The sequence below is a fragment of the Sturnira hondurensis genome, unplaced genomic scaffold, assembly GCF_014824575.4.
Source record: "Sturnira hondurensis isolate 20B ecotype Veracruz unplaced genomic scaffold, ASM1482457v3 Scaffold0002597, whole genome shotgun sequence".
Lineage (NCBI taxonomy): Eukaryota > Metazoa > Chordata > Mammalia > Chiroptera > Phyllostomidae > Sturnira > Sturnira hondurensis.
This window is the reverse complement of record NW_028075228.1, coordinates 3951629-3968706: the sequence shown is the minus strand read 5'-3', so window position 1 is coordinate 3968706 and position 17078 is coordinate 3951629. Positions and strand designations below refer to the sequence as shown.

The 17078-nt window shown below is 47.7% G+C and overlaps 2 protein-coding genes across 10 annotated transcripts in view; one reads left to right on the top strand and one right to left on the bottom strand.

The window, feature by feature from the left end:
- The window catches only part of GSE1 (Gse1 coiled-coil protein), a 412599-nt gene extending 405699 nt beyond the window's left edge, over nucleotides 1-6900 (top strand). For 5 of the 8 annotated variants that reach the window (XM_037040257.1, XM_037040253.1, XM_037040258.1 and 2 more), the window contains 2 exons: nucleotides 2209-2312; nucleotides 3584-6900. In XM_037040257.1, the coding sequence (XP_036896152.1) occupies nucleotides 2209-2312; nucleotides 3584-3718 (239 nt within the window). In that variant the 3' untranslated portion in view covers nucleotides 3719-6900. The remainder of the gene's footprint in view (nucleotides 1-2208; nucleotides 2313-3583) is intronic. The other 3 variants (XM_037040251.1, XM_037040252.1, XM_037040250.1) reach the window with 1 other exon arrangement.
- Nucleotides 6384-16454, bottom strand: GINS2 (GINS complex subunit 2). Of its 2 annotated transcripts, none has more exons than XM_037040260.1 (5): nucleotides 16287-16454; nucleotides 15622-15736; nucleotides 12604-12703; nucleotides 9576-9702; nucleotides 6384-9330 (listed from the first exon to the last, which is right to left on the bottom strand). In XM_037040260.1, the coding sequence occupies exons 1-5, from the start codon at nucleotides 16326-16328 to the stop codon at nucleotides 9205-9207; spliced, it is 510 nt and encodes a 169-aa protein (XP_036896155.1). In that variant the 5' UTR covers nucleotides 16329-16454; the 3' UTR covers nucleotides 6384-9204. The 2 variants fall into 2 exon arrangements, with proteins under 2 accessions (XP_036896155.1, XP_036896154.1); XM_037040259.1 differs by having other exon boundaries at nucleotides 16239-16452.
- Between the last annotated feature and the right edge of the window lie 624 nt (nucleotides 16455-17078).

Below are 17078 nucleotides of genomic sequence, written 5' to 3'. Positions count from 1 at the left end.
GACTAACGAGATGTACGTGTAGTCCCAACCAGAGCATCGACTCGAACAGTTCACTTACTCGACTCCTTCAGATGGAACGGTTTATTTGAATTTGTCCATCACTGACATGTTATTCCTTTTTTAAATTTTTTATTCTCATCTGAGGACATTTTCATGTGCTTTATTTATTTTTTTAAGATTATATTTATTCATTTTTAGAGAGAGGGAAAGAGGAGAAAGGGGGAGAAGCATCTGTGTGCGAGAATTACATTGATTGATTGCCTCTCCAATGCCCCGAACTGTGCCCTGACTGGGAGTCAAACCAGCAACCTTTCGGTTTGCAGGCCAGCACTCAGTCCACTGAGCCACACCAGCCAGCGCCATTTGTTTTTCTTTTTTTTAGAGAGGAAGAGAGCAGCATCAATTGGTTGCCTTGGTTGCCTTCGTAGGCACCAAGACCAGGATCCCCACCGGGACTGGGGTTGCACAGGGTTGCACGTGCCCAGACTGGGAGTGAACCCCCAACCTAGGCATGTGCCCCGACTGAATCGAACCTGAGACCTTTCCGGTCACGGGATGATGTTTCAACCACTGAGTCTCACTGGCCTGGGCTACACGTTATTCTCTAAGCACATGTGTATGTATCCAGAAGCCATTGCAGCGCTTTTTATTTTGAGAGAGAGAGGCATCCCCGCCTTTTCTGGGTTGGTGTTTGTCGGTGCCTTGTTTGGGAATTCCTCCCCTGCCACCAAGGACTCACTCTCCATTTCCTCCTAAAGTCATGCTCCGTGTTTCCTGTGCCTAGAATTATTTTCTGTCTAAGAAATAAAGCAGAAATCTAACTTCATCTTTCCCGCCCAGACAACCAATGACCCTGGCGGTGTACAGGGCGCCTCTTCCCTGTGGGGCGAGCCAGCACCCTCTCCGGCGCTGCCCCCGCGCCGCCCCCAGCCCCATTCTGCCCTGCCTGCCTCTGCAGCTCTCCACTGTTGGGAGTAACACCTGTCCTGTTCTTCTCTGACAGCTCAGCTGTGCTCGGCCCTTCGCTTTCCTCCATGAATTTTAGGGTCACCTTTGTTCCGCCCAAAATATTCCTGGTAGAATTTTCAGTTGTGTTGAATTTGTAGATTTGAGGAGCGTTGATGTCTCTGATAGTGATGTTATTCCATGTATGAATGTGGTAGTTAAATTGTATTAAAAAAAACTTGCTGACTTTCTCCACGAGCTGCTTACTTTTATTAGATTTTAGATACCGCTTTGTTATTACGGATTTTAGATTTTTAGATGCCTTATCGGTTAATCACAGATGATCACACCTGCTGATTTTAAGTTCTTTCCTTTTGAATGTTTCACTCTTCTTGTCATACCGCACTGCTTAGAACCTGTCAGCGTTGAGTAGAGGCGGTGCTAAGGGTCTTGTGAAACCTTAGGAACAGTCCGTCAGAGCGTCCTGTTTGTCGCTGAGCTTATGGTGCATGTTTGTCAAAGGTGGCGAATGCATTTTCTGTACCCAGTGAGATGACAACGCTGTTTTTCATCTTTGTTTTCTGATGTGTCCTCCTTTGCCAAATTGGACTTGGTAGTACTTACACTATTTTAAATGTTTTCGTTAGTGGTATTAGATGCTAATTTTATTGTAGTTTATTTTGTTATCCCAGTTGTTTTAGCCTCTATAAAATTACTCGGGTAGCTTCCCTGGTTGTTTTTGTTGTTGTTTGATTTTATACTCACCTGAGGACATGCTTATCATTTTAGAGAGACCGGACAGGCGGGACAGAGTGAGAGAGAAACTTACCAGTGTCTCTGTCATTCGTCCTGACCTGGGACCGAACCCACAACCTTTCTAAAGTTGAGGATATGCCCTGACTGAGAATCGAACCCGTAACCTTTCTAAGTTTATTCTGGCCATTTTTTAGCAGCTTAAAATTTTTCAAGGCTCATTCCTTTGTGTGTGTTTTTGAAAAAATATATTTTAAGGCCATAAGCTTACTCTTAATTGCTTCTTACTCTGTATCCCTTAAATTGCCATTCAACGCTTGATCCTTTTTGATTCTGCCGGCTGGATCGAACTCAGTAACACTGACGTATTTACCAGCGTGACCCACAGAGCTGGCGGCCTTGGGGTCCAAAGGAGAGGGCTATGCTGGCTGCGTTAGAGGGAGGGAAAACAGTCGCCAGGGCCCGTGGACCCGGGGTACAGAAAGTGGATCGACACCACTGTCTTTTCAGAGCAAAACCTGGAGCGGCAGGTGCTGCAGACGCAGTGCAGGCGGCTGGAAGCCCAGCACCACAGCCTCAGCCTCACGGCGGAGCAGCTCTCCCACAGCGTGGCGGTGAGTCTCGGGGGCACCACACACGGGAGCACATGCAGCTCGGCCCCTGCTGGGGTTTTCTGATGCTACATGTGCTTGTTTTGGTTTAACCTTTCATGTTTGGATTTAAGGGCACCCATACAAACAGGTCCGAGGGGGAATCCTACCCTTGAGTTTAAAACTTACAATCTTGGGGTTGGGGGCATTTCAGGGGTCAGTCAGTTAACGTAGCTAAGCGGGGGTGGGGGGGTGTGTCATTAATTCGCAGAATATTGATCCTGGAATGACGCAGATGCTATTTATAGGTATCCCTTTGAGGGGATTATTTATTGCCTTTGTCAGTCTGCCCTGATGTGATTTGCTAAGGANGCCCCTGCTGGGGTTTTCTGACGCTACATGTGCTTGTTTTGGTTTAACCTTTCATGTTTGGATTTAAGGGCACCCATACAAACAGGTCCGAGGGAGAATCCTACCCTTGAGTTTAAAACTTACAATCTTGGGGTTGGGGGCATTTCAGGGGTCAGTCAGTTAACGTAGCTAAGCGGGGGTGGGGGGGTGTCATTAATTCGCAGAATATTGATCCTGGAATGACGCAGATGCTATTTATAGGTATCCCTTTGAGGGGATTATTTATTGCCTTTGTCAGTCTGCCCTGATGTGATTTGCTAAGGAGGAAGATTTTACTGAAGGAGTCAAGCTATTGAGGAAAACAAATCACCCCCTTCCCCTTTGCAGCCTGTCTCAACAGGTCTTCCAGTTGTGCCACGTGACACACCCCGAGGGCGTCCTCTGTGCAGGGATGTGGGGCTTAGATCAGGTGAAACGGCAGAGGTTGTGTAGTGTCAGGGCTTCATTTATAAATTGCAGTGAAGCTGAGACCGCAGGGGACACTGGCTGTATGAGAGCAGGTGCTGTGAGAATCCAGGGCTTGGGAAGGACCAGGGCAGACTTAACCCCGGAGGCCCACTGTCAGAGCACTGGGAGGCGGGTTTCAGAGGTCGCAGGTTCAGCCCCTACTGGTGTAGCTCAGTGGGTTGGGCATAGTCCCTCAAACCAGAACGTGGTCAGTTCAGTGGTTCGATTCCCGGTCAAGGCACATGACTGGGTTGCAGACCAGGTCCCTGGTTGGGGACGCGCGAGAGGGAACCGATCAATGTTTCTCTCCGTTTCTCCCTCCCACCCCCCTCTAAAAATAAAATCTTTCTATTACTTGTCCAAGTGGCCTCCAGTACATTCCTGTATTACATACATTTCCATGAACCAGTTTGTTTAATGTGAGTTTCTCTGTGCAGGAGCTGAGGAGCCAGAAACAGAAGATTGTCTCGGAAAGGGAGCGACTCCAGGCGGAACTGGATCACTTACGGAAGTGCCTTGCGTTGCCTGCAATGCATTGGCCTAGGGGTTACTTTAAGGGATATCCTAGGTGACGGTTTCCCTTGCACTAGGCCGAACCTATAGTATAGAAATATTATCTATTTTATTACCTTGAATATTTAATATTTTTCACTGGGAGGTTTGAAGCTTAAAAAAATAATAAGAATGTGCCATGCATGAAGCAAAGGATTCCAGGCTCCAGAAAAAGAACGAACTCGCCTTGACTTCAATGCAATTGAATCACCTTTGAAATTCAGCGAGCAACCAATGTAGGACAACGCCCATAGTTTACTTTTTAAAGGCGGTTTTATTCTTTCTTTCCCCGTGTCACATTTTTACATCTGAAAATGAAGGCCCCTCACCAACACTAACACTTCGTACCATTTGCAGCCCCTGGGTGTGTGGGATCGACCGCTGTGCTGTCTCTTATGTTGCTGTGTTAACTTTGCCTCAAGGCCCAGGTTTGCTTTTGCTGCAGCATGGGGGCCGGCCTCGTTCCTCCCCGGGACAGAGGCCCCCTTCTGCTGGATGGAGATGGGGTGCGCTTTAAGGAAAGGGCTTACTTGTTTCAGTTACTTTTCTGCAAAATTTTTCTTAAAAGCAACAGGTCCTAAGAGCACACAAAGCAACAATACTAAAGCCTCACTCATAGGCTTTTCCCTGGAAAAGCTCTGACCTAAAGATAAAGCAAATCGACACACTGAAGGTACCTTTTTTATTACTCCGTGGGGGAAATGTACAGAGCTCTGTGTATACATATATTCACACCCACCAAATTGTTGCTGCAGTGGGGGTGTTTTCATACAAATTTTGAGAGAAAAGTCAAAGGTGCTTCAGCCTTGTACTGTGTATATATATTAAAAAACAAAGTTTTGTATGTTTTTATTACTTTAATTATTGTTATAAAAAGCCTGCCATTTTTAATGTGGTTTGGGGGGATTTTTGTTTGTTTGTTTTCCTGTTTGGGGGTTTTGTTTGTTTTTTTGTTTTTTGTTTTTCTGGGCAAAAAAAAAACCTTGCTTTTAGTGTCTGTACTGCTGCTGGTCAGGACATTAAATATTGAAGTGTTTTTAAAAATTAAAGAAGAAGAAAAGTAAAAGAGCTTACCACTGGCGCCTATGCGATCACTTCATTCTTGAGTTGCTCCAGAAAACGATGTAGAAAGCCATGCATTACTTCTTACCTCCTCCTCTGCCCCCTCCCCCCAGCTCTGGACAGCAAATAGCAGTTACAGCCAGTTGCTATCAGTGAGGAGGGGCTAGTCTACGGTGAACAAGACTTACTGGGTGCGTGCCTGTGCACGCTCATGCAGCTACCAGGCTTTTTGTAAAAGAACCTTTCAGGAAGTGAGCAGTTTCTGTGATAGAATTCTAAGGTGTCTTACAGCAGTCTGAGAACAGGTGCAAAGTAGAAACTTTAGAGGCTTTATTTAGATGCAAAGCTTTGTAAAAGCCTAAAAGTAGGATAAACCATGTCTGAGCTGAACTCCTCCTTTTGAGCTGACTGTGGCAAGCATAGGAGCAGATAGAACTGGGATAATCAGATCCACGCACAGCAGTGGGGAAATTTTCCCCTTGTCCCAGTTACTGTTCATTCAGGCAGGGTTTAATCTAGATCAAGAAAGTATCTCTTGCCTGAATGGGCTTGAACCTGAGGCCAAAGCAGCCAATGGTTGGTCTGCCTGGGGAGAGGGCAAGGGGAGGAGGCCTGAGCATGAACACGCCTCCCCTTCACCCGGGGAAGGGCTGGCTGACCTTCATGAAGGCTACTCACTGAGATCAGTGGCCACACCCTCAGCCTTTAGCTGTGCAGAACAGCTTGCTGGCAGATGGCATTGTGTCGCTTTATCTGTTCCCACACAGTTTGCTTTGTATGTCTGCCAAGAATCTTCCAGTTATTAGCAAACTCAGACAAAAAGTGCCGCCAGTATTATCAGCAGTCAACAAGCGCCTTCCTCTCCACAGAAACGACTTGACGAGAACTAAGGGCTGTTCTGTGGGCCTCCTCCCCTGCGAAGGCATTGAGAGATCAACGTGTTCCACAGGTGGGGACAGGTGTTTAGAGGGAGCTCTGCTGCCAGCAATCAGGGCAGAATATCACTGAATTTCTCTATTTAAAAGTCTGCTTGCTGTTTCTGGTCTGAAAGCTTAAGAGCTACATCTTAGTACTCCACTCCCAATCCTCCTCCTCCATCACAGAAAATGTCTCGGTCCTTTTGCTGATCAGCTTTGGTAATGGCCTTGGCTAAAGTAAAAAAAGAAAAAAATAGATCTAATAGCTTGACGGGAAAGAAAAGCACAGCCCCATCCCTTCTGCCAAGGGGAGCTCCCCTGACTGGGTCTAACTGTTAGGGTAAGAGGTCCCGGCGTGCAGGACAAGGGCACGCACCCACCATTGCAGGGCAGTCTCTCCCCAGGGGTGGAAGATGTGTGACTGAGCTACTCACAGCCGCCTTTCCTCCCTCCCATTGGAAACTCCACATTCACCCTGCACTTCAGCTTCTGTCATTCCGCTGCACCAAACTCCCACCTGTCTCTGGAGCTCTTAGAATGTTCTCGGGCTCAATATGACAATCAGAGAACAGAAACCACAAAAGGCAGCACAAATAAACTAAAAAGGGTAAGAGTGTGTTTTGAAAACAAGTGCACCACTAAGACAGTACCCAGTAATGGTTTTTCCATACAGTCGGTTTTATAATCTGACAGTACTTTCATCTTAGATATCTATGTTTCTTTGCAGTTTAGGCTTAAATATTGACAACCTTGGTCTAGCCAGTTGCACAGCCTCAGTCAGTGTTTCATGAAGACCTTGGTCCATCATCTCTCTTCGTGCTTCCCGCAGCACCTGGAGGAGGTGGCTGCCCTGTCCTCTGAGGGGTCTCACTAAACTTGCCAGGGGCGCCTTCCAGTGCGGGACCAGGTAGCTCCACACATGGGCAGGTGACCGGAAGCAACCAGAGCTTTTCCCTGCACTGGGTACTACTGCCCACCTGGTGGTGCGATCACAGCCAAACTGATGATGTGAGGAAACATGACTTAATCCATTCTCTAAGATAAGTGACCAAGATAGGATTTCCAGCAGTTTAGTCTATATATTCTCAAGGAAATACAACACTAAATTAGCATTAACATCCTTCAAAGGAGCCCACACTTGAGCAGAATTATAACACAGGAAGCCTTAAGTTTGTACATGGGATGGGTTTTTCTCAATGCTGCCAAATCTCAAAAATTACGTCGATACTCCCTTTCCCTGAGTGGTGTTTTTTTAAGAGTGGAAAATTCCAAGGACCCACCACAAGATGGAGATGGTCAGCACAAGCCGATTCCCTTAAATATGTGTACAGTAGCCATTTAGCAGCGATCCCCATACTCTTTCAAGTAACCAAGCTATTGACTTTCTTACTGCTTGCAGTAGCCTGTCCCCAACCTTTGATCCAGCACTTAACTTAAACTCCTTAACTCTGCCTTGGCCTGAGGAAGACCATGCTAATCGGTGTGTTACTGTGTATGTGCCCTGTGCTTAATCGCTAGAACAGTGAACCAGTACACGGGAGGGAGGAGGAGCAGTGCCTCGGTCACTCTGGGGGCAGTTTAGATGCTGTGAAATGAAACCTGTTCTAAGTGTACTTGTTTGAATTAATTGTATTGTAATATTATTTGTTGAATGTAGTAATTAGGTATTTATGAATATATTGCTGTAATTTCTGACAACATCCAAAAAAATAAAATCTTCCTAAATCATGTTAAGAGGAAAATCTTTTTTATGTCATAAAACACAAGGCCAAATCTAAAAGAAAGGAAAGCTCAACAGTTATATAGCTTTACAGGCAAAATGTGAAGACCGATTCAACCTGTAACTCAGGTTTAAGAGAAAGGTATCAAGGGGTGAGATCTGAGATGCACAGGACTGGGACTCCTAGCCCCTCCAAAGTAATGGGGTTTCATTCTAGAAGATTCCCCAGATGAAATCGGAAGAATGAGAAGGCAATTCTGCCATCTGAGAGCAAACCAACTCTCTAAACGGTCACCTTAAATGACAGAAACAAGGTCTTCTGTGTCCTAATCCCTTCACGTCTGGCCCTTCACTGTTCAAATAACCACCAGCTGCTTGTTGAAAGACACCGAGACAGGTACCAATTTGGAGAAACTGCTTGGGTAACGTAGTAAGTGGACCTGAAACACCAAAGGGCAAATATCAGCAGGGACTCTGCAGGCTTAGTTGGTCATGCACGTACTCTTCAAACAGCCCTGGAGGTAGCGTGCTACTTCTTTTGCAACAATGCTGCAGTTGAAAACCTACAGGCTGCAGAACCTTCCACTCACCGCATGACTCCAGACCAGTGATTTTCAACCCATGCGCCACAAGAATTTTTAAAACATGCGATACCTAACTATTCAGTCAGGGGTACAGCTTTTCCCTTTGTCAAAAAAAAAGAATTACAATGGCCATCTACTGTGAATAAAAAAATTACATTTATTTTTTTTTCAGATTGGCAAAAAAATTTTTGTTGGTGTGCCACAGAATTTTAGCAGTTTATATGTGCCATGAGATGAAAAAGGCTAAAAATCGCTGCTCTTAGACAATCATTTTTCTCTCATGGCAATGTAATTTCTATGTGGAATTTAGCAGTTGCAGAATGCTACAATTGATTTTTTTTCTCAGCGTAAAAAAGAATTTACTCTTATTTGAGCCTCTGCTACTTATGACAAAGAGTCTTCCCTGAAATCCATCAAGAGTGGCGTTACAGGTCCAACTTTGCATCCTAGCGTTGTCTTCAGCTTTACTCAAGCTCTCAGTAACACGGAGTTAGATTTTCTCTGCTTTCCCCTTCCTTGGATAAGCAGCCCTTTAAACCTTAGCCAGAAGTAGCCATGAGAACAAGACGAGAGTATTTAACATGTGGGATTGCCTGCTACACACCTGTTTGGTCTATTAGATCATTTTAGCCACGTGGTTTGCTCCTGCTTGGTAGTTAAGCAGGGAGAAAAACCAACAGAGACTGGGTTGATTCCATCTTTATTGTGTATCCGAGCTTAGATGATCAACACCAGTCAGCATCACAAGCTGCTCTCCTGCTAGCCTTCTCTGTGTGAGCAATCTCTATACTCTTAATTTTAGCCCATGAGATTGGTATCAAGAAAGAAAACAAAAGTCCTAAGGTCACATAACCACCTGAATACCTATCTTTTCAAAGCAACACCAGACATCACTGAACACGCCCCCACACAGCAGTTCCGGGCAGGAGACCTGAGACTGCTGGGGAGAACAGCTTGTTTGTCAAAGCTTTTTCTTTCCCCCGTAAGAACAGTTGGCTTCTGGGGAGAGATGTGGAATTCAAAACTGTCCAGGACTACACGCAACCTGTTCTTTTCCAAGCAGGTTAGGAATCCAGTCCTTGCTTCATTATACATTTTTCTTACATTCAAAAATGGTTCTAGACATCCAGAACTATGAGTACGTCTAGCATGTCCTGAGCACTCACACACCCCAGCAAGCCTCCTGCCAGCAGAGACAAGGCCTTTATCAATCAGTTCCTTTTCTAGAAGTCCTGAGACTGGGCACTCTCAGAAGGCTGCAGGTTTGTGCGGAGTTTGTACATGTGATTGAGCGCCTGTGTGAGGAAAGCCCCGCTGGTGTTGATCTCCATCAAAGTCAAGTTATCCAGCTAAAACGCAAGAGAAAACAGACTGGGTTGGTGGAGGAGTTTCTGATTTTGAGAAAAGGGGGAAATCTGAACAAAAAGAAGAAACCAGTAATAATGTTTAAAATTTAAAAGCACAGCCAGTAGTTCCTGCTTGTGACAGTCCAAGCAGGCAGGGTGAGTGCTGTAGGAAACCCCACGGCAGCATCGGGCCTCCCCGGGGCCCCAGGGGAGGCAGCTGCCAGAGTGAAGGCCTGCAATCCACCCACCTGGGCGTGCGCCTCCTGCTGCCGCACAAAGCTGTCCGCAGACACCCGGAGTTTGGCTATGCGAGTGTCCCACACATCTTTGATCAGGGTGCGGATCTCGTCTGCTTTGGGGATGTTGTCCGAAGCACTAAAGGAAGCAAAGGTGAAACAACTGCACAAGGAAACACGCAATAAACTGGAGCAATATGCAACTAGAAATGGCTTTTTAAAAAGGCTGCTTGGATTCAGGCAAAATAGATGTGTTGTTCTAGACCCAAAATTTGTTTTGCGTATTCAGTATTAAATTGTAAGGATCTCAGACAGTTAAGCTTGGTACCAAGAAAATTCAGCCGTGACCCACACATGTATTTGTGCTCGTGTTAACCTGTCTCCAGGTGGGCAGCCGCACGAGGGCCTGTTTCCTAAAATCATTTCCTACAACCAGGTGTCAGAGAAGAAGCTCTAAGTGGGGCCTCCTGTGTCTCGGGATAACCCAGTGTTCTGCGCTGTAGCATTCCCGTCTAAGAATGAATTTGTTTCAAGGCTGGCTCGGAGGCCATGAATTCTGTGGCTCACACCCCACTGGTTATCCACAGGCTTACAGCCCACCAGCGAAAGAAGACAAGAGCTCTGTGCCAGGTGCTGGGCCCAGTACTACACATTTCTATCCTCACAAATGCCCTGAAGGGTAGATAGTGACCTATCTACAGAAACAACGAAAATGTTTACAAAAATCACAGAAGAAAAGGCAAATTAGCATAATCTGAGCACACCTATACATAGTCAATTCTGGGTAAAAGTATGAACTGGAGTCACCGGGAGATACTCACAGTCTTCCTGTGTGAGGTTTTCTCAACTAATGTTTGAAGGAAAAGAAACTAGAAGACAAGCAGAAGCCAGCATCATGCATCACCAGGCATTCTTGGATAAGCTGGAAATGATCTCGCCACGTGCGAAAGTTAGCTCGTGGTCAGTAGATGGAGAATTAGTGGTATAAAATTTAGACAGTAGATTTTACTTAAAGCCCCAAACATTTGGATCCCTTGCTCTAACAGCAGGTTAGAGAACAAAGGGCCCCAATTTCTTGCTAACTGAACTGCAGAACAAAGGTACAATTAGGTCCCTCAGCCAAATGAAGTCAAAAGAATCCCAGGACTGGGGTTTCAATAGGAACTGCATAATATACGGAACTTCACAAGACAGAACAGGCCCCTCACCTCTGCTTCCAGACACTCCCCTGCAAGCCACCTCCCCACTGCCGCAGCAGGCTTTCCAGGTCCACAGGTAGCAAGCTCGCTCCCTGAACACCTCCCGGGGCTGCCCCCCCAAGAGACGAAAAGCCCCAGCTCCCCCATTGCCAGTCTGCACGTGCCCCGGCAGCTGTGCTTCCCAAACCTACCCTGTGCTTCCACACTCCTGCCTGCTCCCCCCATACATTTTCCGTCGGTTTCCCAACCTAAGATCCCTTCTCTGGCACCACCAGGCATTGTGCCTGCACCCCAACACACTCCGAGCAGCATGTGTCGCACTGCAGTGGAACTGCTGGGTAACAGGGTCACATCTCTCCCCCACCAAACCAGGAACTCGAGCCTATTACAACTATCTAGTGAAACACTTAGGGGACTGTGCGCTGCCGCCTCGTATCAACTGAAGGACAAATCTGTGATGTACCTCAAATGTCCATTTGCATCCAGAATGCCACTAGCAGGCCCCTGGCCCTTGCTCTACAGCAGGCACTAGAAAGCTCCCCAAGTTCCATTCTAGTTCTGGTCTTGAATCCACCCGCTAAAAGGTTTCAAAAGCTTGACATTTTGCAAATTACATTCTAAGTATGTCCCAAGCAAAACTTTCAACACTTTCTTGTCCCCTCCACTGATTCCTTCCTTCATTCGTTAATTCATCCATTCATTCAACAAACATGAGCACCAGGCACTGTGCTGGTACACATAACATACAGGCCCTGCCCGTTAGAACTGGGAATGGGTGAAGAGTAAAGCCAGATAAATGATTAGAAAATTGTAACTGACAGCCCTGGCTGGTGTAGCTCAGTGGATTGAGCGTGGGCCTTCGAACCAAAAGATCGTGATTCGATTCCCAGTCAGGGCACACGCCTGGGTTGCAGGCCAGTTCCCAGCAGGGGATGCAAGAGAGGCAACTATATGTTGATATTTCTCTCCCTCTCTTCTTCCCGTCCCTTACCCTCTAAAAATAAATAAGTAAAATTTTTTTTTAAAAAAGAAAATTGTAACTGACAAATGCTACGGAGGGGTACAGAGATGCCAAGAGGACAGGTAAGACAGGGAGGGTACAGTACCTGTTATGCTAAACCAAAGGAGGGAACAGGGAACAGACGGACTCACTGGTAGGGGGTACAGTATATGCAATGCCCTGAGGACCTCAGTATGTACTAAGAAGTAAAAGAAGCCACTGTGAGCCTAAAATGTAAGAGAATCACAGGGAAGAACGTTAAGAGAGTTATGGGAGTTACGGGAGAAGGAAGAAGACCAGCCTATTCAGGGCTTTGAGAACTGTGATCAGGACGGCAAGACGGACCCATAGAGAGGCTCGGGGGAGTGGGGGTGGCCACGGCGGAGCTTTCTGCAAAGGCCACTCTGGCCCGCGGGCACAGTGGACGGCCACTGGTGAGGAGCCAGCACGGGTGCGGGGCGATGACTGCTACAGCACAAAGGCAGGTGTGAGGCATCTCCGGCCTTTCGTGTGGCAGCCCTGCCAGAATCCAAATGCACACCTCCAGAATGGAGAGGGGTAAAGCTTTATTAATGAAACAGTTAAGAAAAGGGCTACTGCCCAAAATAAGGGAGGTAGAAGGAAAAGAACCGAGGGATTTACTGGGAGAAATGGAAAAATGAGAAAGGGAGAGAGAATGCAGGTGCATATACATGTGCTCACGATGACCCCCAGGTCACTGATCTGAGGACGCCACTCGCCTTGGTAATAAGCATGGAACAAGAAGGGAAGGGCCGGGGTCGAGGGATGAGGATCGGGAGTCCAGTCTTACTTGTGGGCTCTAAGAAGTGGGGCTACTTACTGATTTAATAGGAGTTTGGTCAGTTCCATGTAGTAAGGGCTGGGCATAGGGGTAAAGGTTTCTTCCATTCGTTCACGGTCCCTAATCTTCTCCAACTTTTCTGAAATTGAGAAATGGAGACATTTTACCATAACCAAAATATTTGTTTAAACCTACCAAATTTACCAAGTGCCTATATTAACCTATTCGTTCAATGAACAAATACATTAAAAAACAGCTTTTGGAGTATCATCTGTATTACTAACTAAATGATACAGGGCCTAGTTCCTCGAAAACTCTCTCTAAGAAGGTCTAAATTATTGTTATTGTTGCTTTGGCCTGCAGAATATATTAATAAAAAGAATGTCAGAAGTTCTTTTCTTAAAGAAAAAGCAAAGTATTCTACTTTTGATGCAAAAATGAGGAAAGTAACCAGTGATCGGAGAAATTTACTTATACTAAGCCTTTTTCAGAAGAGCAAATCAGCTTAGAACGACAGCCACTCCAGTCTGGGATAGGATGGGAATGAGGTTGAAAGCCCAGCACCTGGAACCAAGCGGCCACATCCAATTCCTCCAGCAGCTGCGCTCCTCTCCACATCCTGCAACCGCCTCACCCCTTCCCTGACTGGCTAGTCTGAGAGAACCCCCAGCCCTGGACCTGGATTGCCCTCTGTGGCTAAGAGATGCCTCCAGACACAACTGTCCCACAGGATCTCATGTTAAAGGGTGACGCCCATCTCCAGGGGGCCTTGTACTATCCTGCAACCCTATGAAATTCCCAGTCCATTCGCCCTCTCACTTCTGCTCCTATCCGCCCTCTCCATGCCTTCTCTCCTCATCTCGCTGGCCCAGCTCTCAGCCACTGCCTTGCTGATGCCCACATGCTCCCACCACCACACCTTCCTACCCTCCCTGCATCTGTCCCCATACACAAGGGCCACTTCCAGGTATGCACTGGACCCTCCTCTCTCACCTGCACAGAACACCACTCTGGCAACTGTCTCTCACTCTTGAATGATTATGACCCCTCGCTCTATGACCATTCCTTCAAACACGCCGCAACATCTTCTGTCTCATAAAGAAAACCCTCCCCTGACACCAACTCTTTCTCCAGCTACCCATCCATTTCTCATGCCTTTCACAACAAAACTTAAGAGTTGTCCGCTATTGGCATTAACTTCCCCTCCTCAACCATTCAGAAGGGTGCCTATCCCCCCCCTCTGCCAACAGAGTTCACCCGGGGCCGCCACCTCCATGAGGCCCAACCTAAGGGCCCCGTCTCAGTCTCCACATCCGATGAAGGTCGATCCTCTTCCTTGGAGTGCAGTTTTCACTTAGCTTCTGGAAAACCAGAGTTCTCATCTCACCAATTCCTTCTGGCCGTCCTGACCGCTCAACACTGTGCTGCAGGGCTCAGTCCCCGGGCCCTGCCCACCACCTGAATGTGAAGTCCTGCCTTATTTAAACACCATCTCTGTGCCTACAATGTCCAAATTTACACCCTCAGATTAGCACCCCCTGCTGAATTCCTGACTCACAAAAATTCCTGAGCCAAAACTGCCAGGGCTGATCTTAATGAAAAGGCTTGAGGGGAGGCACCCCTAACAGGGCCAGGCCTGGTGGGACTGAAAAAGCCCCTCAAAGCAGAAGGAACTGGAGTTTCCCATTATGTTTCCGGACCAGCAGGGCCCTTCACTCCTTTAGGACAGGGAATAAGGAGGAAATGCCCAAGCAGCCTCTATCTTTTCCCCCCACATCCCTTTTGATTTTTTAAGAGAGAAACATCAATCCCTTGTTCCCTTGTTGACATGTTCATTGCTTAATCCTTGTACAGGCCCTGCCTGGGGATCAAACCCACAACCTTGGCGTATCGGGATAATACTCCAACCAACTGATCTGGCCAGGGCTCCAAGCAGTCCTTCTTTCTTTTTTTAAGAGTTTGTTTGTTTGTTTGTTTAATTTTAGAGAGATGGGAAGGGAGTAAGAAAGAGAGGGAGAAACAGAAACTTTGATGGGTTGCCTGTCACACACCCCAACCGAAGACCTAGCCTGCAACCAAGGCATGTGCCCCGACCAGGAATCGAACAGGCGACCTGCCACTCTGCAGGACAACACTCAACTCACTGAGCCACGCAGTCAGGGCCCAAGCAGTCTTTCTTCAGCTGCATTTGAGAGTGCCTGCCTGAAACTGTCCTTGCTTCTAGGAGTCAGGTATCCACTGGGGAGGGGACAATCAAAATCACTCAGGGCTTTTCAAATTCTAGCAATACATGCATGGCTATTACCACCATCGCCCTCCCCAATAAATGTAAGATTCTTTGCTACAGTAAGTTATTCACATCTCTGAGATGGAGAAAAGATTACAATGGATAAAGTCGGGGTAAAGTCTGAGTGTATCTCCAATGCAGTATTTTCCTTTTATTTTTTTCTAACGGCTTTATTGAGGCATAATTAATGTACCATACAATTTACCCATTTAAAATATACAATCCAATGATTTTTAGTATATTCACAGAGTTGGGCACATTTTCATTACCCCAAAAGGGACTACCCCGCAATCCCTCCATCACTCCCAAACTCCCATGCCTAGGCAAGTACTATTTACTTTGTCTCTCTGGATTTGCCTGTTCTGGACAGTATGTAAATGGAATGATACGATATATGGTATTTGTGTGTGTGTGTTTCAGTTAGCATATGGTTTTCAAGGTTCATCCACATTGTAGCATTCCTGTAAAAGGCTGGAAAATATTCCCTTGTATGGACGATGCATTATTTTCATGCATGCTGTATAGTGTAAGAAAAAGACTCTGCTCCTCAACATGTCAATCTATATAATTATACGTTTAACTGAAAACAAATACTTCTTTAAGGTTTTATAAGACTTCTAATTTTAAAGCAAAGTGAAATAGCTTTACAAGCAAAATCTGAACTAAAATTGATCTACACACCCAAACTGACAGGACACTGGTAACAGCAGCTGATTCTAATGAGTGAATCTGGAGCCATTAATTTCGGCTGATCAGTGGATCATCCTTACCCACATCCATCCACTCCGGAGGAAGCAACCGACACTTCTGTCTTTGTTTCAGGTTAATCGCCAGCCACAGAGGCACTTGCACTGGTAAGCCAGGGTTAAAGGGCCCCAGATCACCCTGCCAGAGCGGGGGGAAAAAAACCGGTAAGACAAGACAGAGCTAAAGGCGTTCTTGGACCTCGCAGCCGTCAAATAGCAGAACTGACATCGTGTAAATAGCAGTCCAAACACAAATACAAGCCCCAGTGGTCACGGGGGCGCGGGAGGCAGCCCACGTGTGCCCTCGCGCGGTGGAGCTGGCGGCACCCGGCAGCCCACCCGAGCCCCGCTTCCCGAGGCGCTGCGAGGACGCCCCGCCAGAACACCCGGGGGGCGTGGTCTACCTACAGGAGTGCCCCCCCCCAACCCGGGCCACGTCGCCCGGCACCCGACCTCGCCCTAACCGGGTCCACGCAGGCCCCCGCGGGCTGGGCACGCGAGTCCGTCCCTGGCTTCCCATCCGAGACGAGGGAACGGAGCAGGGCGAGTCGACGTCCACAGAAACCCCGGTGGCCTGGCCTTTCCCAGACGCTAATTCCACCAGCCCGGGCCTGAGGCAAATGCCCGGCCCGCGCCCTTACCCCAATGAGGTAGATCTTGTCCAGACTGAAATTCGGGATAATGGTCACTAGCTCCTTCTCGGCCAGGAACTCCACCTCGGCCGCATCCATGGAGGCGCAAGTAGCCTGCCCCAGACTCGCTGCGGCCTCCGGGTCTCCTACGTCCTAGATGGGGATCCCCCACTACAGCGTTCCCGCCACTGCGCGAAGTCCGCCCCCCAGCCGGAAAAGCCCTTGGCTGGCCAATAGTAACGCGGCGCTCTCCGCGCGGCGGCCGGGAGGCGGGAAGCACAGCTGCCGTGAGCCCGCGGATTGGTGAGCTTCGAAGAGGCGGAGATCTTACCCCGCCCGCGCGGGGTCCAGGCTGCGGCCCCGCCCCCTCGTTGGACGCGGCCGGGCGGGGTCTCCCAGCGTAGGCCGGCCACGCCCTCTCTCTTGTCCAGCACCCACTTCCACCTGGTGCCTGCCGCCTTTCTGTATCTGGCACCACGCTTCCGAGTCCCTTCACCTGCCCTGAGTCTCTTACCGCCAACACCCTGCGTCAACACCCCTTATTCCGGGGGCCAGGCGTAACTGCATGTATTGGGTCGCAGAATTACCTGATACAGCCGGACCTCATGAGAGTGAAGGAAGGCGTTTCTCCTTTCATTTCACAATCTTCTGCCCTCTGTATACACACATTGGTTAAAAATCTATGAAAACGTAGATTCCTGTACCCCACAGAACTGCTGGGGAAAGGCTCAGACTCTATATTGGCAAGGACCTCCAGTGAGGCTTATGAAGGGACAGATTTGCAGACCAGCAATTATGTGCTGATGTGCTCATCTGTCCGTTGAACAGTTATACTGGGCACTTGTGTGA

What these genes read in the sequence shown, in the direction of transcription:
- GINS2 (XM_037040259.1), bottom strand. Translation starts at nt 16,328, where the DNA reads ATGGATGCGGCCGAGGTGGAGTTCCTGGCCGAGAAGGAGCTAGTGACC. An exon ending in ACAAGATCTACCTCATTGGG is followed by an intron (nt 15,737 to 16,238) that starts GTAAGGGCGCGG and finishes CCGCTCTGGCAG; the next exon opens with GGTGATCTGGGGCCCTTTAA. An exon ending in AGCAGGAGGCGCACGCCCAG is followed by an intron (nt 9,331 to 9,575) that starts GTGGGTGGATTG and finishes CTTGCGTTTTAG; the next exon opens with CTGGATAACTTGACTTTGAT.